At 35.8% G+C, this 22,410-nt stretch overlaps 1 protein-coding gene across 5 annotated transcripts in view; it reads right to left on the bottom strand.

Moving 5' to 3' along the window:
* The window catches only part of WDFY3 (WD repeat and FYVE domain containing 3), a 316,077-nt gene that overhangs the window by 54,715 nt on the left and 238,952 nt on the right, over nt 1-22,410 (bottom strand). For 4 of the 5 annotated variants that reach the window (XM_033214193.1, XM_033214191.1, XM_033214194.1 and 1 more), the window contains 9 exons: nt 19,699-19,798; nt 17,707-17,867; nt 16,132-16,361; nt 14,954-15,063; nt 12,729-12,911; nt 11,711-11,868; nt 10,567-10,644; nt 8,901-9,128; nt 2,413-2,463 (listed from right to left, as the gene is read on the bottom strand). In XM_033214193.1, coding sequence (XP_033070084.1) covers nt 2,413-2,463; nt 8,901-9,128; nt 10,567-10,644; nt 11,711-11,868; nt 12,729-12,911; nt 14,954-15,063; nt 16,132-16,361; nt 17,707-17,867; nt 19,699-19,798 — 1,299 coding nt within the window. The remainder of the gene's footprint in view (nt 1-2,412; nt 2,464-8,900; nt 9,129-10,566; nt 10,645-11,710; nt 11,869-12,728; nt 12,912-14,953; nt 15,064-16,131; nt 16,362-17,706; nt 17,868-19,698; nt 19,799-22,410) is intronic. The other variant, XM_033214196.1, reaches the window with a different exon arrangement.

Here is a 22,410-nt window from a genome sequence, read left to right as displayed (position 1 = left end):
ATCCACATTTTTGGGTTAGGTTTCTCTGTTTTAAAATTCCATTGAATTTTTTAAAGACATACATAAAACAACAATATTAGCAGTTTTGTTCTTCCTGAAATAATCTCTAGCCAAAAAACGTTTCTGTGTTAGTGCAGTGTGTCCTCTTTGGTGTATGAGAAAACCTCCCCATCCAGTAAAGAGAATGCTCACGATTGAAGAGCATTGAGCTGCAAAGAGCCTGTCTAGTCTGTGAGGAGCCTGGAACTTCGCTTCCACCCCAAGTGAAGTAATTAGGTCAGGCCTAAAGGTCCACACACACAGAATAATCAGTGTGAGTATGTAGTTCAAATACTTGGAGGTAGAGACTCAATTGCCCTATTCTTTCCTATATTCCCAGGTTTCACTGAGAACGGCCAAAACCTTCTTCAGATCCTTCTGAGAGTCCTGACCCAAAAAGGAATCAAGAAGTTTTATGCCAGTTGACACTCTGGTTAGCTTGCCACTGCAAGCTGCTCTCTCCAATTTGTTCATTCTCATTGTCTGTGGTGTAAAGTAATATGATCCATAACTAACTCAACTAAATGAGTATATTAAGAACATACAGCAGTCCATTTTGAGAAATTAATTACCTAGAAACATAAGGATTTGATGTTTTAGAACATGATACACGAACATTTCTTTTCCTGATTAGCCTTTATTCTCAAAACAGGTTCTCCAACTCACTTAAATTGTTTTCCCCTTAAAATCATAGCAGATGAGAAACTAAGATCTCAAATATCCTACAAAATATCAGACGGAGGGAAAAGTTGGTATGTATCTAAGATCCTCGGATCGGAATTAGACCCAGACCATGGATTAATAATTTTAAAAATATGAAATCTGAAACATGCTTTAAAACCTTCCCCTTCTAAATATGACTTTACTTTCCTATAAACAAGAATATGCAATTTTAAAAATTCTACTATCGGTCTACTCTTCAAACTCAAATAGTCAATATGCATCATTTACAACAATGCCCTTTTCAAGCAACATTTTTTTTTAAGTGATTTCCAACTAAAGTGGAAAACAAGTGTCCTTTGGGTGAGACATGTAGAATGAGATACTGAACCAAATTTTAGATAAAAAGATAACTAAGTGAAGCCACATTAATCTTTTTTTTTTTTTTTTTTTTTTTTTGAGGCGGAGTCTCGCTTTGTCTCCCGGACTGGAGTGCAGTGGCCGGATCTCAGCTCACTGCAAGCTCCACCTCCCGGGTTTACGCCATTCTCCTGCCTCAGCCTCCCAAGTAGCTGGGACTACAGGCGCCTGCCACCTCGCCCGGCTAGTTTTTGTATTTTTAGTAGAGACGGGGTTTCACCATGTTAGCCAGGATGGTCTCGATCTCCTGACCTCGTGATCCGCCCGTCTCGGCCTCCCAAAGTGCTGGGATTACAGGCTTGAGCCACCGCGCCCGGCCAATCTTTTTTAACTTCAGGCACAGAGCAAGGAAACAGAGTTGCCAGCGAACTGAGGAATGATATACAGCAAATGGAGACTGAAAATATTTCTTGACACAGGAAAGTATTAAAATGATGTAAAATAATATTACAATTTGGAGGATCTGATGGGTAAACAAACAAGAACACTGTACTATTTTTGAAAATAAAAGGAAGGTAGTAGATTTTGTACCATAAAAATTCTTTTGTATGAGGTATCTTCAACTCAAAATTGCTAATATTTAAAAAGATAAAAGCATTGTTAGTGATGGGTAAGACAATGAATTAATAGATGTGGGACAGCGTCTACTTGATTACTGACTTCATGTACAGATTCAAAATTGACCTGCAAGAATTTTTCTCTAAATATTTTGAGGTATACTTCTGTGTCCTAAAAAACTACATTTTTTATTGAATTATGTACTTTCATCTTTCTGGAATATAAAAAGGATAATTAACTTTTCTACTAATTAAAATAAATTTGTATTTTAAAAAGTGATCACACACTCTTAGTTTCCATTCATTGATTGAAAAAAATAATTTTAAAAGAGGAGACATTGCTGCATTCTCAAAATACACACTTTAGTATTTAGAATTGAATGAGTAACTGAAAAGTTGAAGATGCCAGGCTGCCCATTACTAACATGCCTCATAATTTGTTAGTTTATGTGTGAAGCAATACATGTTTTTGTAGTGAGAGCAGTGAAAACTCAGCCTGTTAGTGAGCAGCATATAAATCCTAAAAACAGACAATTAGAAAAAGCTGAGAAACAGTAGAACAACATCTCTCAGCCTGAAGGAAATCAACTGTTCAACTCTAAGGAACTTATAGGAAGAACAAATTGAAAGCCAATCTTTTAAGTTAGTCTAATCTAGCATGCACTTAAAAAAACCCAGAAAACAAAAAACAAAACTACAAGTAGTTTACATTCTTTTACTGTAATTTGTGTTTTACCTTTTGAGGAATATCATCGGGTGTCTCAGGCTGTTTACTTGGGATCTCAGACTGAAAACAGGGTATTAAGTATAGACATATCAGAAAAAAAAACATAAAGAGGAACACAAAAATAAAATTTTTCTTGAGGACTGTATGAAATATGAAAGATGTAATTACTCAAAGAAAATTAACATGATAGCCAAAGCAGCTTAAACAATCACTTAGCATCTTGTGGTTACTTTCTCACAGATCAAAAGCAGTTTTAAGTAAACCTTAAATACACCAAATGTCTCAGTGCTACTGAACAGGACGAACTCTTACAAATCACACAGGCAAAACTTCAGCACAGGTTGCCATTGACTTGGATGATTTACAGGCAACTCTTTATACTGTTTCAAAAAAAAAAAAAAAAACAGAAAACAAACCTGAAATCAGGATAACAGAACCTAATGCTAGCTAGTATCTTCCATCTTCCTTTCCCTGGGGTTATCCCTAAATCTGTGTTGTAACAGGGGCAAATGGCTGATTTAAGCTATCATTTACAATACTCCATACCACAGACATCATTCTCTTTTAAGAATGCTCCCTTAAAAGCATAAGGACCTACCTACTTCCTTCACTACCCTCACCATCCCAGAAAGGCTGAAAGCAGAGGGTAGACTGGATCATTAGCTCCCAGATTAGAAGTTTTTCTAGAGTACTTTTAAAAGAATTAGGTAATGGCTTTATATTTTATTTTCAGAATAAAATCCTGGTTAATAAGAAGGCAATTCTGTTGAGCTGTAGCATGTGGCTTCATGTAAGCACACAGGTAGCTACAGACGATAATGCAACCAAAAACCACTTCCGAATTTCCTTCCTGTTCATGGTTTATATCTGGTGATGACTTCTGGTACATTTCCCTACAGTAAACACGAGCAGGCAAAATGTTTTCACAAATGTTTGCTTCCCAAGGCAAAACCATGGCCCACTAGGCATACTTACAAATACTTCACATGGTTTTAGTGATTCTTTCTTTTTAAAAGCAAACTTGTAAAGGTATATCTTATATTAAAAAATAATCTTTAATGTCTAATCAATGTTCTTTATCTTGGTAGGGATTTAGATGATAAAAGTGTAATGTATGTATTTGTTAAAATGCACTGACTAGACCATAATAAAATAAAAGCATTTTAATGGCAAAAACAGATCAGGAAATCCAACATTAAAAAAAGGAAGTAAAAAAAATCACTGAATGATACACTTAAGATTTGTATATTTCAAGGTATATAAAATTTCCTTCAGGGAAAAAAAGAATTGTAAACAAATATTGAACTCATAATATGCATACGAAAGTGAAGAAAACTGATTCTTCAACTCGCTCTGAAATTCATAAAACAAAACAAACGAACAAACAAAAACAAGATAGGACCAGGAGGGGTAGCTCACACCTATAATCCCAGCACTTTGGGAGGCCGAGGTGGGTGGATTGCTAGAGCTCAGGAGTTCAAGACCAGCCTGGGCAACATGGCGAACCCCCCATCTCTACCAAAAAATCCAAAAATAGCCAGGCCTAGTGGCACATGCCTGTAATCCCAGCTGCTTGGGAGACTTAGGCGAGAGGATTACTTGAGCCCAGGTGGTCGAGGCTACAGAGAGCCAGGATCGCCACTGCACTCCAGCCTGGGCAACAGAGCGATACCTTGTCTTAAAACAAATGAATAAAAAAATAAGATAGACTGTTGGATAGATATGCAACAAATAAATACAACAAAACAGACCAATTACCAATGTCACACCTAACTGTGACATTCACTACATATACTCCCAGCCAGGATGTAGGCAGGGTCTACTAAGTATACTCTTATATTTTTCCTGGCACCATACAGTACATCGCCGATTAAATACATATTTGCTCACTGATTGATTAACCAGTTCTTATTTTACTAAAAGGCCCAGCACTCAATAGTAAATATGTTATACCAATAATTTTAGCATTATTTTGGTTTCCTTTTATTTAAAAAAGCATTAAATTATTACTATAACTGTTTACATAGAAACCTATATTTTTCAAAGTCAGAATTTCTAGAAAATAATTTTATAGTCATTTTATTTCAAATTTTTCTACAATGCTGGCAATGAAATGTACTAAATGAGCTGTTTAGTTTCTGTGAGTCTTGTGACATTTACACATTATATAAAAATACATATTGAGGCAGCCACAAGAAACTCTCCTAGTTAGAAAAGGAACCTAAAAGTTGACTAGCTTCCTGCCCCTAAGTAACCCCAACTTAATAGGCAAAGTCTTCACCCTAATGAACTTTGCAAAGAATAGTAAATGTGTTTGAGATTATTATTCTTTAAAAATAAGGGAATTATATAATTAAAGCCTAGTTAATATTTAAATACAATTTTTTAAAAAATGGCAAAATATGCATTATTTTCCTCCCTTAGGATTCAGAGGAACAACCAGATTTTGAATTTTCAGAACATCCCAGGCTTACATCTTACACTATCTATAATATTTGTTTAAAATACAGAATTATAGCATAATTCATCTCTTTTAATTATGAAAATTACTCCCCAAGGAAGGTTACTATGTGAAAAGTATAAATCATTTTTATGTGAGAATACAGAATTTTCCACATGTACTTAATTTTCCTCAAGATAATAATTACAATTTTTATTACAATAATTTTAGTTGATAAACTTTCAACGCTGTAAAGTCTGAGTATGTTCCATATTCTATACACAAACATCAATTTAAAATCAATAAAATTCAAAACTTATACTAGGTAAGCTATTTTTTATACAGTATGTAACATTATCAAAGTTTAAGAAATAAAACTTTAATGAGTAAAAAAAAAAAAAAAAAAATCACCTGATTTATTTCTAACAAATCAAAGACCTTAAAACAAGAAATTAATTTTTTAATCACCATTGTATTCTTCAGCTTAAGTGACCGGACAAAAAATGGAAATGTTACTGATAAATAATAATTATTTTAATCAATAATGCAAAAGATCAAATCATTTGCCCTTGCACCAGATGAGGCTTCAAAAGCAACTTTAGGTTGGCACAAACATATCACAAAAAGTACTGACTATATTAAACATGCATGCAAGGAGGGCAACAAATTCATGGAAGTTTAAAGGAAAGAACTGATTGACCTCTAACTCTGGGAGGCAATATTTTTTAATATAGATCAGGGCAGAGGTGGATTTACTATGAAGTTAAGGTAGTTTAAACTTTAGTGGCCTTCACTTGCATAAGTCCCTTTCAAAACCCTGGAAACAAAGCCCTACTAATTTTATATTCATAATTTTTACTCTTTTTCTTATAAAGCCCTCTCCTAAACTGTATAAACTACAGGGCCCATAAAATTGCATTCAAGGCCATTTTAATGGAAAAGTTTTAGATTTAGGAAAATTCTATAGAATGCTAAAGAGAAAGCAAAGGAAAAAAGTCTATAACTTAGGGAAGACAAGAATGCTGGCAGTTCATTCACTCAATATTCATTAAGTATTAGGTACTTAGTTAACACTAGAGAGATAAAACCTAATATAGAATACATTCACTATCAATGGATAATGTCAAAAAATGGGCAAACATTAGAATCTTTTCTTCTTCAAAGTGATTCAACTACTAAGGGACTGTTGAACTATACTCCTACCTTACTATACTACTTCGCAGTTGTAGCCTAGAAGGGGTTCCTTAACCACTCTAGGTTTCATTTTCTCATCTGTAAAACTGGGATAACAATATTAACTGTACTTCAGAGGGTGTTATGAGACCGAAACAAAATGCATTCAAACTGCTCTGTAAAGCATCTAGCTCAGGAGTGTCCAATCTTTTTGCTTCCTAGGCCATATTGGAAGAAAACTTGTCTTGGGTCACACATAAAATACACTAAGACTAACAATAGCTGATGACGTTAAAAAAAAAATTCTCTCTCTTTTATTTTTAGATGGAATTTTGCTCTTGTTGCCCAGGCTGGAGAGCAATGGTGCAATCTCAGCTCACCACAACCTCTGCCTCCTGGGTTCAAGCGATTCTGTCTCAGCCTCCTGAGTAGCTGGGATTACAGGCATGCGCCACCACATCCGGCTAATTTTCTATCTTTAGTAAAGATGGGGTTTCTCCATGTTGGTCAGCATGGTCTTGAACTCCCGACCTCAGGTGACCTGCCTGCCTCGGCCTCCCAAAGTGCTGGGCTCACGGTGTGAGCCACCGTGCCTGGCAAAAGTCTCATTATGTTTTAAGAAAGTGTATGAATTTGTGTTGGGTCGCATTCAAAGCCGTCCTGGGCTATATGTGACCCGTGGGCCTCGGATTGGAGAAGCTTGATCTAGCTCATTGTGCTCTGTAAATATGAGCTCCTCTTTTTTGATTTGATGGTAGAATTCAGTGGGATAATAGATATTATAACTTTTTGAAAATTTGTTTTTTACACTGCCAGAATGTATATTCCAAAAGATACAGTGGACGTTTAATGGCATTTCAAATTTACAAAAGATGTGAACTACTAAAACCAAAATAAAAATTATTTCAGAAAATTACACCATAGCAGATTAATCTTGACCTTGATTTGTGCATGAACTATGCAGCATGAATTCTATATTCTGTAACTGTCTCTCCTTCCTGACAGCTTTTTCCTTTTAGGTGAAAGTATCTCCAACATTTCTCAACTGTCTTGTATTTTCCAATACGTAACCCACCTGTTAAATAAATAAGTTCCATCTAGTGCATACTTATTTATGACAGTGTCTGTTTTGATTTCACAGGCTGGTGAATTCCTTTGCCTAGGTAAAATGCTGATGATACTACGGTTGTAGGTGTGAACTCTTAATAGGGTACTTTGTTTTTATCTGATATAGAAGTTTAAATACACTTTTGTAAACAAATGACATTATTACAAGGAAGGAAAGGAGTAGATAAAAATATTATGGTTATTGTAAAAATAATTCAAAAGTATATGCCTTAGTTAAATCTAAACAGTGAGTTGGTCATATATTTGGGAAAGCATATTTATATTTTAGTATTCTTGAATGGATTCAATTTAAGCATTGACTCAATAAGAAATACTTTATCAAACTGCTAATGCCTTAAATTCTTAATAGATTGTTAGGGAAAAAGATTAACAATTAAAAGATCATATTGTTGCTTTGCTCTTATAAAAGTAAGTGCTAGCAACAGGCTGCAAAAATATGGGTGGATTACCTTTTTTACAGTGCTCCAGAATTAGAAATTATAGTGCTTTAAGGCACAGCTGCATCAAGTATGGCATTCTTGACAGAATTGAATAGCTTTGAGAAAAGCAGACTTTAGGGAGCTATCTTCCTAAATTTTAGTAACTATCAGCAGGAGCTAAGACCTACATATATTATTATTTTAGAAATTTTACTGTTAATTAACAAATTATAATTGTTTATGGTGTACAAAGTGATGTCATATGTATATTGTCTGAATGATTAAATCAAGCTAATTAACATATTCAGCACCTCAAATACTTAACAATTTTTGTGCCAAGAACATCTGAAATGTACTCTCTTAGCAATTTAGAAATGTACAATACATTATTATCAATTATAGTCACTAGGAATGTAATAGATCTCAAAAAAATGTATTCCTCCCGTTTATCTGAAACTGTACCCTTTGACCAACATCTCCCTATTCCCCTCATTTCTCGGCCTCTGGAAACCTTCATTCTATTCTTTGCTTCAGAGTTTGATTGTTTTAGATGCCCCATATAAGTGAGATGGATCATGTAGTATTTGTCCTTCTGCACTTTGCTTATTTCATGTAACATAATGTCCTCCAGGTTCATATACATTGCTACAAATAACAGGCTTTCCTTATTTTTTAAGGCTGAATACTATTCCATTATGTATACACAGCATATTTTATTTATCTGTTACTCTGCTGATGGACACTTAGGTTGATGTTAAGATCTATATTAGCATCAGGACTGAGGTTAAACCAATCAGTACAAGATAAATGGAGCCAGGGTGTTCGTCAGAGAAAAACAAGAGGCAATGGAACAATTCAAGCTGCCTCACCTTATGAGATCTGAGCTACTTAGAAGATTCATGTGTTCTAATATATAGTGCTTATTCTGGACCAGACACTATTCTAAATGCTTAACTAATTTTAATGAACTTAATCCTCCTAATAGTCCTATGAGGTGGAACTATTATTTGCTCGAATTCAGGCATAACAAAACGAAAACCCGGAGAGGTTTAATGACCCGTAACCCCGCCGTAATAACAAAGTGGGGGAGTCAGGTCTTAAATATGGGCAGTCTGGCTCTGGAGTCTCTTGCTCTAAACCTCTTTATTATGGTGTCTCCTTCTTGTACTGTTGCATCTTTTCACTCCACCTCCACTCTGAGGTTATCAATTCAGTGGAGTTTGTAGAATTTTTTAAATGAGCTATTTGAGGTAATTGACTTAATAGAGAAAAAACGCTTACAAAGGAAAATAAAAACTTGAAAGAGCCACTGTGATCATTGAATTCTGCATACTCACCGCCACATTTGTCTCTTGTTCAGTTTCTGGCACGTAAGGGTAATGGTTATAAAACATATCGTTTCGCACCATCTTTTTCCTCATCCTGCAGGGCCCTTCTGTCATCTCCAGCATCCACTTGTCGAGGTGGGAGCCGATGGGAGGGCCCCACAGCCCCCGCTCCCGCAACAGCTCGCACTCGATCTGGCACCACTCTTCCGTCACGTACTTCAGGGCATTCTGCTGACGCTGACAGGAAAGAGTCCAGGTTGGTTTTCAAGCAAAAGCAAGAGTAACAGTAACAAGTCTACAAGTCACTGAAAATCAAGTTATTATTTGGAAACAAACACAATCCACACCATTTCAGTTAACCCTATAAAAGTAAAATTACATTTGTTTATGGTTAAAGTAAGCGGGCTTGTTGTAGAAGGTGGACTTCTTAAAGCATCAAGTAAATGACAGACATGTATAGGGCAGAGTGTGCAATATAGTGGAACAGAGAGTTGAAAGAAGTCTGTTTATCTGGCACAGGAAAGATGGTAATATTACGATGAAAATATATTGAAATGGTTAGCCCTATGTGCGCTAATAAATACATATGGTAATTTAAGGATACACCAAACTGGAAAATAGCTACCACAACATGCACGGGGGATAGTCTAGGAAATCAGATGAAGAAAAAGTGCCAACAGGCTTGATTACTGGTGAACTAGGTAAACATTTCCAAAGATTTTAGATGAAGAATGTAAACATGCAGCACTAAGAGGAAACTTGACATTCTTACAAAAATCAAAGAGAAACCATTTTCTCCTGGCCACTGGGATAGATGCAAACCATTTTACTTAAAAGGAAATTATGTCACAGTACAAGTTCTTCTTATCTATCAAATGACAAATATGTAACATTTCAACAGTAGACAATGATAAATAACTTGCCCAACGATTCATGGAATGTAAGTATACACAATTTAAATCTAAAAATAAAGATTTCTAAAATATAACTGTCAGTAAAGATTACTGAGTAAATAATTAAAAATTTACCTATCACAGTAGTACTTATATGTTCTTTGGTTGGGGAAACTAAGACTCTAGCGTGATATCCATAAAATATTAGCAGTTAACCATTCAGAAACCTTTAATAGATCCAAAACAGCTAATCTGAGAATAAAATATTTAAGATAAGCTTTTCAGTAATTATGAATTTACCAAGAGATTTCAATAAATTTATTTTTCACTGACATAATCATCAACCACTTGTAGGGTAGTAAAAAATAATTTCATTTAATCTTGTAATTTTTTACAATTTTAAGAGACTTCTCAGAGACTTGGATGCATGTTTTCACAATCTCCTTGTTAAAAGCCTGAAAAAGAAGGCTCATCCTTACATTTTTATTTTTATTAGGAACAAAGACATGTAACATGTCAGTAGTGAATGTCAACAGAATTCAGCTGGGTTCACTTTCAGTTAGTTGCTTTTTGAAATGCAGTTTGTTGACAGAAGATTAAAATTTTCCATCCTAAAATCAGTAGCCAAAGTATCTGATGGCAGGAATAATTAAAACCATCATCTGATGATGAATACAGTCCAGCAAGTACCTTAAAATGGGCAGAAAGATACCAGGACAAACAGAGACCTTTTACATACAAAAAATGTAAAACAAACCATTATGATGATTATAAATCCTTACCTCCTGATATTCTTTATATTGTGTATCTACTAAGTCGCGAACAACAGCAATGTGAGTAAACATCCACTGTGAAATCTCCTAACAATGGATGGAAAAAGAGTCTTAATATTTCATGGATTTCTGGAAAAAAATAATTACCCTTGAAATTAATGCTAAATAATTGGTTAAAATTCTGCCAAAAGCACCAACACAGAAAACTAAAACAAAAAATTCGGAATGAATTCCATGCTTGTGTGATGGACACAGATCTGTATGCTCTCCTACCCCCCAACCCCCTTCAAGGAAGGACTTTCTGCCCACGTTTCTGGGCTGCTGCCGACACCCTCAGGGATGGCCTTAGCTGCAGAAGGAAGATGGGGTGCCCCACATCCAATGATCTAGGGGTGAGAAGAATCACACATTTCAGCTTAATGGAGGTCAATTCTAAGAGGGTATTCTGTTCTCAAAGCTCCACTTAGTTTGGCTGAGGCTGTCACTAGACCAGCACTGCAGCCTGACTTTTCCCTATATCCAATCCTGCTTTCTTCTCCCTTCCATAGGTATTGATTCCAGGGGTACCCCCTAATATACATTATGCACACTGAACTCCATCTCAGAGTTTGCTTCCTAGAAAACCTGATGCATGAGAAGGCTGACACATACTATTTCTCTCAGACCTTTTCATAGCTGCCACTTAGATTCTGGGATGGTGAAGGAAGTAGGAGGAAGAAGTTAATGCTGGAGGCAGATGAGCTTTTAAAAAACCATCAATCATAGGTATATACAACAAGACTAAAAATTTAAAAAGGCTTGTTCGGCTATTGCCTTAAAATTTATATAATTATTAGTAATAACATTACTGAAAGCTGGGAAAATTGAGAGAAAATTATCCGTAGTCTGACCATATATTAATCTCTAAATCTCATCTTATATCCAGTTATAAAATGTGTATAAGTAAATAGCACTAATAAATACTTTTATCATAAGAAAATGAGAGAAATTCCCATAGTCTGGATTACTTCTATCTTTATTCTAAAGCAAAAATACAGGAAAGTTTCATTTCCAATCAACTGCTTGTACATGTTAAGTATATTATATAAAATACTACAACTAAACCTTGAAATATAAATTTCTAATAATATCATCAATGAAACTAAAAAAGTACCTGGGTGGAAAGACTGTGTTTATTAAGACCACTTTCTTTTCGATTCCTTCTTGATCCTGTTAACTTGGAAAGACCAAAGCCACTGCTGACACGGGATAATTTGGACTGTGTGGTGGGCACTAAAGCTTCTCCTCGACTTATGCATTTCTTTTCATGGGCTATGAAAAATTAAATTAGATTACTTTATAATTTCTCCATGTATTTATGAATCTTCCTTTTAAAACTTTCATATGTGGTTATAAACTACAACGCTGTAGTTAACAAAAGCAGCACATATTACAGATGCAGACATTACATTTAGATATCACACATTTATTTATTGGTAATCTTGTTTAAGGATGATTGCTTGTAAATTACTGTATTACCTGAACTTATAGTTGGTTGAAACTTCACAGCTCTGTAATAACATGCACATGTAACTATGAGTTTCTATATTAATAATTCATAATCACCTAATTAAAATCTTTGGTGTTGGGTATACTTCGCAACTTAGAAATGTTTTGGATTTTTAAAAGGTTATATAGCTTATACACTGTGGATTATATAATGGCACCAGAGAATCTACAGTAAAAAGCTGTAATTTAATACATCAATATTACTGCAACAAAATGTATGAATATACCCATACCAAGTAGGACAAAGAAAGATAAGTTAGGTTCTGCTATAAAGTCAGTTTTGGCACCAAATTAATGAAAAAACAGAGCTTTTTGAATTTCTAAATTATAGTTAAGGGATTGTTGACCTGTAGCCAAGACAGTGACCATACTAGAGCTGCTAGCAATGTATTACATTCTGAATGCAAAAATGCCTAATGTATAACATACCTCAGATATAAAAAAAAAACTCAAAGAAAAGTTAGATCTCAGTATAATCATTCTAGAATGGTTGTTATATTGATTTTCATTTCTACTGACTTTATAGTATCCTTTTGGGAATGCTGTAATCACATATTTAAAGTATACCCATATATGACAGCCAAATGTAAATCTCCTGGTCATAATATCTCTATAGGCCTTACCCAAATGATTCTGCCAGCACTTCAGGGCAGCTTCTTCAATGAGTGGCCTTGCTGTAGCTATGTCCACGTGGCCCCTTTCATTCACAGGCAGAGTTACTTTGAAAAGCTCCTCTAAGACTTGTTTCTTACTATGTATCAGTTCAGTCCAAACTCTGTTGACAGCTTTTATGAGAAGCTGACGCCCTAGTAAACAAACAAACAAGCAAGCAAGCAAATGATCAAAACAAGGCATAAAGTTAGTTTTTATTTTTCTTCATGTTTACATGTAGGAATTTTGACTACAATATTTAATTGTTTAAAAAAAAAAAAAGCTCATGTTGTATCTAGCCCAGTGAAAAGGTTATTTAGACAACTCAAACTGTGGCTGCCTATTTAGAAAACATTAAAAATATCTTTATATTCATACAAAAGAACTACATTTTTATTTATAAAATTGGAAATTATATATATGTAATTATCTAACTTTTTCTAGATTAAAAACTTATCCCCCATTTAAAAGTAATTTTTAGATCAGAATGTTTAAAGTGAGTTCAAAACTAAGTTAGTATTCTTGAATATTTTGCACAAGAAAAGAAATATTTTGAGAAGACTTTTACTATGAAATTCATTCTTACTTTGGATTCCTTGTTTGTAAGCCTGACACCTCCTCCAGACCAGTCAGCCCTCAGCAATCACCTGAGGGCCTGTGATAATAAGCTCTGCTAGTCCCTCACCCCAGGGTTTCTGATTTAGTAGGTCAGAGTAGGGCAACAGAATCTGCTTTTCTACCAAGTTCCCAAATGATATTGATGTTGCTATTGTGAGGACCTTGCTATGAGAACCAATGCCAGTTCCTCAGGGGGTGAAAATAATAACCACATCCTTGGTGTTCAGGATTCAAAACATTTTGCTGAAAGAACAGAGAATAAATACATGTTTAAATGAAGGAATGAAATTAAAACGAGTGCTGGGCTTCCTGACAATGAAACCATATGTAAAACTATTGCACAGTATTTCTGGGGAGAAAAATACTACCAGAGTGATTTCTCTTTATCACTAAACATGTGGAAGTAAGAAATCAATCCATACAAAGACTTCAATATGCAATGCTTACAGGATCAGTGGTAAAAACCAGATTGAAAAAAGAGCTTGCAGTGAGCTGAGGTCCAGATCGCGCCACTGCACTCCAGCCTGGGCTACAGAGCGAGACTCCGTCTCAAAAAAAAAAAAAAAAAAAAAAGAGAGGGGCTGGGCACAGTGGGCTCACAGCTGTAATCCCAGCACTTTGGGAGGTCAAGGCTGGTGGATCACTTGAGGTCAGGAGGTTGAGACCAGTCTGGCCAACATGGTGAAACCCTGTCTCTACTAAAAATACAAAAACAATTAGCCAGGCATGGTGATGCTCGCCTGCAGTCCAAGCAACTCAGGAGGCTGAGACATGAGAATCACTTGAACCTGAAAGGTAAAGGTTGTAGTGAGCTGAAATTGTGCCACTGCACTCCAGCCTGGGTGACTGAGCAAGATTTAAAAAAAAAAAAAAAAAAAGAGCCGGGCGCGGTGGCTCAAGCCTGTAATCCCAGCACTTTGGGAGGCCGAGACGGGCGGATCACAAGGTCAGGAGATCGAGACCATCCTGGCTAACCCGGTGAAACCCCGTCTCTACTAAAAAAATATAAAAAACTAGCCGGGCGAGGTGGCGGGCGCTTGTAGTCCCAGCTACTCGGGAGGCTGAGGCAGGAGAATGGCATAAACCCGGGAGGCAGAGCTTGCAGTGAGCTGAGATCCGGCCACTGCACTCCAGCCTGGGCGACAGAGCGAGACTCCGTCTCAAAAAAAAAAAAAAAAAAGAGAGAGAGAGAGAGTATAAAGAAGAATAAAAAATAGCTCTATTGATAACCTGTCTCAAGCAATATTTGCCTACTCTGATGTGATATGCCTAGCATTACCATTGGGCAGTTCTCTTTACAGTTAATTCCAAGGTAGTATTTATACTTAAGCAAATGTAAATATTAATACCACCACCAAATCTCACAGTGTTACTAAGAAACGATGAGCTTAGCAACATTACTGGTTCGTGCTTTACTCTTACTAGCATGAGGGGACTCTTTGTCTATGTATAGGTTGCTCTACTGGGAGAGTTGCTATCAATGCTGGCAGTTTCTGAAGCCAATTTGTTGGTTATGTCTTAAAAACTGGAGATAAAACAACCACAACAATTTAAAAACATCCCAAGTTGAGGCAATTACCTTCACTAATATCTTGGCTGTAACTACCATCTGGTTCAATGTCAGAGGGGATCATAATGTGCCATGTGGTCATGCGGGCTTCTGCTTCCAGTCCAAATCCATCCACGTTGCTGAAAAATTCCAGTCAGTTTAAACTTTATGAAGGAAATGATTAGCTGAAGACTACAGTAACTACGAATTACTCCATTTCCATTACCAGCAGACACTGAATGTCTACTCAGCAGATGCACAGAATAGAGCTCTAGTTTGCCAGGAAGATGCCATTTTTAAGAGGTGATCAAATAAATCCACTTGACTAAATGTAATTAGACTAATCGATAGCATCAAGATTATTAACTTAATATTTAATATGCGTTTTGATTACTGTGAATATTTTAACCTAACAATTACAAAATGTTCATTCAACTAACATTTTTCTAATATGCCTGTGTCCTCTCTCCAGTCTTATATCTCACTACTCTGCTCCTGTAGTGAAACAGTTGCAGTTCCCCTGAGGTGCCACTCTTTCTTCCCTCTGGGCATTCATACAGACTGTTCTTTCTTCCAGTAGCAGTTGTCTCCATTCTCTTGTCCTCCCCAACCAGGTCTCAAGCTGCAGCTCAGCAGGTATTTCTTTCAGGTTAGGGGCCCTCTTATGTGCCTCCAAAGCACTGGGTTGTTCCTAGCAGATCACTCAATACAGCTGACTGGTCTTGCTTAGCTGTTTCCCCTCAAGAAGGCTGCCACAGGGTCTATCTTACTTACATTTTGTACCACCCCCTAATTCAAGGCTTGGCCCAGGGAGACTCTAATGAAATATCTGTCAAAGCAATCAACTGGAAAATACTAATTTTACTCATTTAACACATAGCACTGCATTGAGCTTTACTTTTTACTTCTCTTAGACTTCAATGGTAGATAATTTTGTTTGCTTTAAAAGCAAACTGCCTTACATAAGTGACATATGGTGATAATGGAAAATTTTACAGGTTAACTAAGGTTAAACTAAGTTAAAGGAAAAAAGATACCCATTATTTCACTGCAAAAATGCAACACTTGCCCTTTACCTTTTTGCATAAAGGTTTAAATAAAACAGAATAAGGGTAAAAGAAATGTTACTAATCAAAAAAAATGAAGAATTTTGTTGGAATAACATCAAAGCCAAATTTAACATGGCAAACTGAACCTAAAGGATTTACCTTCCAGCATGTAGATTGATCAAGCAGTGGGCCAGACAGCTAATGAATTCTTGGTCATGGTTCCCAGGTCCCAGGATCAAGTTTCTGTTTACAGTGAGGACCCTGAGTGAATCAAGCAGAGCTACTTGCTGAGGAACAGTTTTGTGTGCCCGTGAGAACTGGTACAAGATGGTCCTATTGAGGCAGTGATACACTGCATCCAGTGACAATCCCTGTGATCTTCTCTTTGACTAAAGACATGAAAGATATGTTTTTAGTACAATAGACAAAAGTAAAACACCTGTTAATCATTCACACATGAACTTTTAATAGGTCTATTATATACCAGATGCCATGCTAAGTATGAAGGTGCTAAGTTAAAAGATATAAAGCTCTTGCTATTATGGATTTCAGAACCCATGAGTCACATCAATACCACTTAATGAATGATATGATGGCTACATAAAAAAAGAGCTCCCAGGGAGGGGAGCCACTAACGCTGCTGTGGGCAGAGCAGTCTCCCTGCGAACATGAGGATGTGAGTGACATCTAGGGGGAGTCTCCTCACAGATATATTTTGTTAGGATAAATGATCACTATTCAAAAGTACTGAAAAAAATTAAGATGTTACTAAAATCATTTTTTTTGACATTCTAATTTCATCCCCTCGTTTGAGAATTTTTCTCTTTGGCTTAAATACAAATATATCCCTTTTAAAAGACTTAGGTGACATGAGAGCCTATGCATCCATGTACCATATGCTAATAAAACATGTAATAATTATTTCCTACTTTCTACATTAAGTATTAAATAAGATTAATCAATTGTGCCAAACCAGGCCAAACCCTTAATTAAAAGTACTGTGAACATGCACAAAAAATAACAACTTCAAGAGAATATAAACTACAAGAGAAGGAACTTTGTAAAGATTTAACTGATAAGAGAATATTCTTTTAATATCAACTCTTTATGCTGTGTAAACCTTTACACATGGATGCAGTATGCAGTACAAACCTACCAAACTGTATTAAGGTATTTAAATCTATCTGGGTAGCAAAGAATAACACCTAGGCAACTTTACAAGGGACACACTGGCACCAGGCAATTGGTAATAGGGGAGGGGTTCAAAGTCTGCATGTCTATTCAGTTTTTTTTTTTTTTTTGAGACGGAGTCTCGCTCTGTCACCCAGGCTGGAGTGCAGTACTGTGATCTCGGCTCACTGCAACCTCCGCCTCCCAGGTTCAAGTGATTCTCCTGCTTCTGTTTCCCAAGTAGCTGGAATTAGAGGTACACACCAACATGCCTGGCAAATTTTTGTATTTTTGGTAGAGACAGGTTCTCACCATGTTGGCCAGGCTGGTCTCTGACTCCTGACCTCAAGTGATCCGCCCGCCTTGGCCTTCGAAAGTGCTGATACTACGGGTGTGAGCCACTGCGCCTGGCCTGTCTCCATTCACTTTTAATAAGCTTAGCTTTTTATTAAATGTTAACATTCATTATCTTATCAGTTACACTTCATTTCAACAATTTTGACACCATAGGCAAAGTTTTCAACAGGAACATGTACTCTACAACTGATAGTGACAATGGATTACCTGTGCAATTAGTTGAATTATAAAATCTATAAGAAGTTTAGATTCTTTGTTGAACATGCCTTGCCAAAGCTTGTCCACCACACGCTGTGTGAAATAAAACACATTGTTCACCAATACCTGGTAGCTTCCTCCACTGGTAATAGGCAGAGATGCGTCTTCCCCTAAATTCCAGTAGGAAAAAAATGTCTAAGAAAATTGATATCTACCAACACAAGACCAGATCCTCAAAAAAATAAGGCTAAGGAAAAATAAGTGTATCTACAACATGTAGAAATATGACTACTAGCTTTTATGTACTACTTGAAGAAAATGACGTTCAATGGTCAGAAATCAGGATAAATAATTTCAGCAGGATAAAGTGTTACGGATTGAAACTACCTGTGGAGTCTTCTATTGCCTAAAGAGAGTCTGTGATAAACAAGCAGTTCCTCAACAGAAACTGTTAGTCTACAGGTGTTCTCCATTTGAGAGAAAACGGGCCAGTTTATTAGCTCTTAATTGATTTTGTGTAAGTAATAAAGGGTAAAACTGTAAAACAAAACTGTTTTAGAGTATAGCTCTAATAGCAGTGAAGTAACACAGACAGAAAAGAGCTTCAGGAAAATTGTGAAAAATAAAGTATAATCAATGTTGAGGGGTGTGCTTAGCCCCTCCATCATTACCATTGGCTCTCTTTCTAAAGCTATCTGAGTGTTTTCAGTGTGTTTGCATATACATATTGCTTTCAGATTAATCCTCCTAGCTCCTCCTCCTAACCAGAATGCTTCCTCTAAGCCAGGGGTCCCCAACTCCCAGGCCATGGACTGGATCACACAGCAGGTATGAGGCGGGTGTGCAAGCATTACCACTGGAGCTCCTTCTGTCAGATCAGCCACGGCATTAGATTCTCATAGGAGGGCAAGCCCTATTATAAACCGTGCATGCAAGGGATCCAGGGTTGCACAATCCTTCTGATAATCAAATGATAAATGTAATACTTGAATCATCACAAAACCATAATCCTTCCCCCCTTGGTGGAAAAACTGTCTTCCATGAAACTGGTCCCCAGTGCCAAAAAGTTTGGGGACCACTGCTTTAAGCCTTTCCTCCACAGAAATTCTGGAGGTTTGATTTTTATTATTCTCACCTAATGGTAATAATAATTTTTATTATTCTCACCTAATGTCACAGAATTTGATTTTTATTATTCTCACTTAATGCTAAATTGCCCCATTAATCAAAATTATTTGTGTTGTGTCTTTGTGTAGTATGACTGCTCTAAACTGATAAGAATAAGTACAAAAGTGTGACTTGACTTTGAGAGTGCATAGTTGCATGTTAAGACAATACTAAAGATCTTCTGGCAAATTTACTTCGGGAAAAAAATTGTAATTTAATAGCACAGAGATTATATGACTAGTATTATTGCTAGAAACTCAAAAGTAGCATATATAGTATACTAACCCATTATGTTTCCTTCTCTTATAATTCTACTTTGTTTTATACACAAATGTTGGCTTCACTGTAAATGTATTAAGTTTTATATTTTTATTGTAATTAGATATAGACATACAGAAAAAACACATTTCAATGTGTTTTGACTCTATGTCTTGGAAGCCATACTAAAAAGATAACATACATATACCTATGTCCCAACAATTCCACTCATAGGTATACAGTCAATAGATATGTGTAAGTATTATACACATATGTGGTCCATATGAACATGAATGTTTATAGCAGCTGTAAAAATTATCTCAAGATGAAAACTTTCATTTGTCTGTCAAGAGTAAAATGACAAATTGATATAATCACATGATGAAATACTATATATTAATGAAAACAATGGACTCCTGCTACATGCAACAAGATAAATCTCACAAATATAATGTTGAGTATGAGAAGCCAGACAAAAAAGGAAAGAAAAAAGCTGATATTAAAAACTAGTTTTACTTGGGGCTTAGAGAGGAAAGTGATTATAGGTATTTTTATAAAATAAAAACACAGAATTACCTAATAACACATCAGCTGCAAGCAAATGGTCCATCACACTATCCAAAATGTAAGTTTGAAATTCTTTTTGCTGAGTTCTTGTAGACCTTTCAGGGGAAGCCTAATCAAGAAAATTTAGGATTAGAAACAGAACCAACAACAACAAAAATATGAGCTCAACCATATTTACATTACCTAATGTATTAAAAAGATTTAAAAATCCTACTGACAAATTTTTTTAAATGCCATGAGAGATGGTATACATGCTTACGGACTTTCACATATTTTCTAACTATAGAATTAAAAATAATTTAAAGTAAAGGTGAAACGTCATCTTCTTTTGAATCAAGTTCTTAAAACATAGTATTCTCAACATTATATTTATTATATGGTTACAGTTTATATTATATAACAAATAATACATACACAATATATATGGTATTGTTATATAAAAACTGTTATAACAGTTTATAACAATATAAACTTTAGCAATATAATAAATATTTGACTGTTATCGCACCTCACTTCCAAAAGAGATATGGCAGTTTATAATGAAATACAGATAAAATAAATAACAAATGAATTATAAAGCCATTAAAATAAAAAAAACCCAAGAATCTAGTAATTAAGAGGGCATGTCAATAGGGAGGGGAAATATATTTGCAACAAAAAAAAAAATTAAGCACAAATTTCTGAGCTTCATAGGTGTCAAGAAAATAATGGTTTACAAAGCTTTCTATTGTCTATAAAAAGAAACACATAGTGTCACAAGTGCCTACAGTCCTAGCTACTAGAGAGGCTGGGGTGGGAGGATTGCTTGAGTTTGAGTCAAGCCTGTGCAATATAGCAAGACCGTTTCATGAAAAAAAGTAAGAAGGAAAGAAAAACACAATAGATGGTCAGCAAAGACATATATTTTCCTAAAATTGTTCTGAGAGGAATGTTCTCTGTGGGTTTTTGTGAGGACAGTGAACAACGCTATATAGGTGGTATCTTTGCTAAGTTTTACAATGTACAAAGATGATTCTGAAAATTATCTTATGTTAAAGTGTCGAGCACAAAGTTAAACTGTAGTCTACTGACAACAATTCTACTTGTAATTAGGGTACGACAATCCAGGTGCATAACTTTCCAGTATCTGATCCGGTGAGCAGCAAGGAACTGGGAACAGTGGGATGAGATGTAGGAAAGAGCCTTTTGTCACCCTCAAATGCCAGTAGTTTCAGCCAGGTTTTTGATAGGAGTTGGATATTAAACAACTCAATAAATGTCATAACGTCCTTTCTTAAAAAGAGATCTGTATGTTTTAGATTCAGGCACAGTATTGAGGTTTTGCAAGTGAAATAGAAGAACCTACTTATTCTTGAATAGGGAGATCCGGGACTATATTTATGACCATGTTACAAAGGTGGGCTTTTAGAATACTGTTCTATTTTCCCTTCTATTCTGATTTTCAAGGTGGTCCTGTTAAATGTTTTAAGAAAGTAGCTAGAATAAAAGTTCTATATTGAGAACAAGAACACTAACCTAAGTTCTCAAAAGCCAACCGCTAAACCAAAATTGTAAGGAAAATTGCTCCTTCTTCTGCATAAGACTACTTATTTTGTTTTAAAATGACAAAATATGGGTCTAGTAAGAATTAAAAGAATACCAGTACTTAGGAGTTTGGTTTGTCATTAAACTAATTTGGGAAAAAGTGAAGAACATCTCATGTTGTTTTTAATCTTGATAAATTTTCCTGTGTAATTAACAGATTAATACAATAGCGAGCAGGAGACTTGTGACCAAGGCCTGTCTAGTCCTTTCAAGCTGATACTACATTGAGTGTCTTATCCCTATAAACTGAAGAGGATGTGAGGACTTTTAAGTGATTAACAGCAGACTGACAGTTACAGGAGGTTTTCCTTATAATTATATCAGAGACCATTTTATCCAATAGCTTGAGTCATCATAATTTGGTAAGGAATAAAGCTTTCCAGTCACAGAAGGACATAAACATTTTGAAAAAAATGGTAATCCTGGCTGGGCATGGAGGCTCATGCCTATAATCCCAGTACTTTGGGAGGCTAAGGTGGGTGGATCACTTGAGCCCATGAGTTTAAGATCAGCCTGGGGAACATGGCAAAACCCTGTCTCTACCAACAAAACAAAACAAAAAGTCTGGCACGGTGGTGTGTGCCAGTAGTCACAGCTACTTGGGAGGCTATGGGAGGATTGATTGAGCTCGGCAGGTCAAGGATGCAGTGAGCCATGACTGTGCCACTGTATTCCAGACTATGCAACAGAGCAAGACCCTGTCTCAAAAAAAGAAAGCTACTTTTTCAGGTTCATAATCAACTCAAGGTGGTTAATGAGATAAGTAGTAATGAGTAGGGCTTATCAGATCTAGAAAAACTTTTAGAAAAAGTTTTGAAGTCTGTAAAACAAAGGGACTATTAAACATACAGAAGTGCTTGGTGAATGTAATTTATTTTTATTAAAATAATATTCTTTCTTATTCCAGAAGGATTTAAGACTGGCTTACTCATCAACAGGTATTTAATTTTCTGATTTGTCTCAATAAAACTGTTACACGCATGATGAGGACCCAGATTTTACACTTGTGACTGGTCCTAGTGGCCTATTTGATGTTCTTGCTGAGATGTATAGCAGTCTAACTTTTCAAGTACTTAACATTTTATGAAAGCATGCACTGTTGTCTCTGAGATGTTCTTTTTCTTTTTAAACAATTCA

The sequence above is a fragment of the Trachypithecus francoisi genome, unplaced genomic scaffold, assembly GCF_009764315.1.
Source record: "Trachypithecus francoisi isolate TF-2019V2 unplaced genomic scaffold, Tfra_2.0 Lachesis_group1, whole genome shotgun sequence".
Taxonomy (NCBI): Eukaryota; Metazoa; Chordata; class Mammalia; order Primates; family Cercopithecidae; genus Trachypithecus; species Trachypithecus francoisi.
This window is presented reverse-complemented; position numbering and strand designations above follow the sequence as displayed.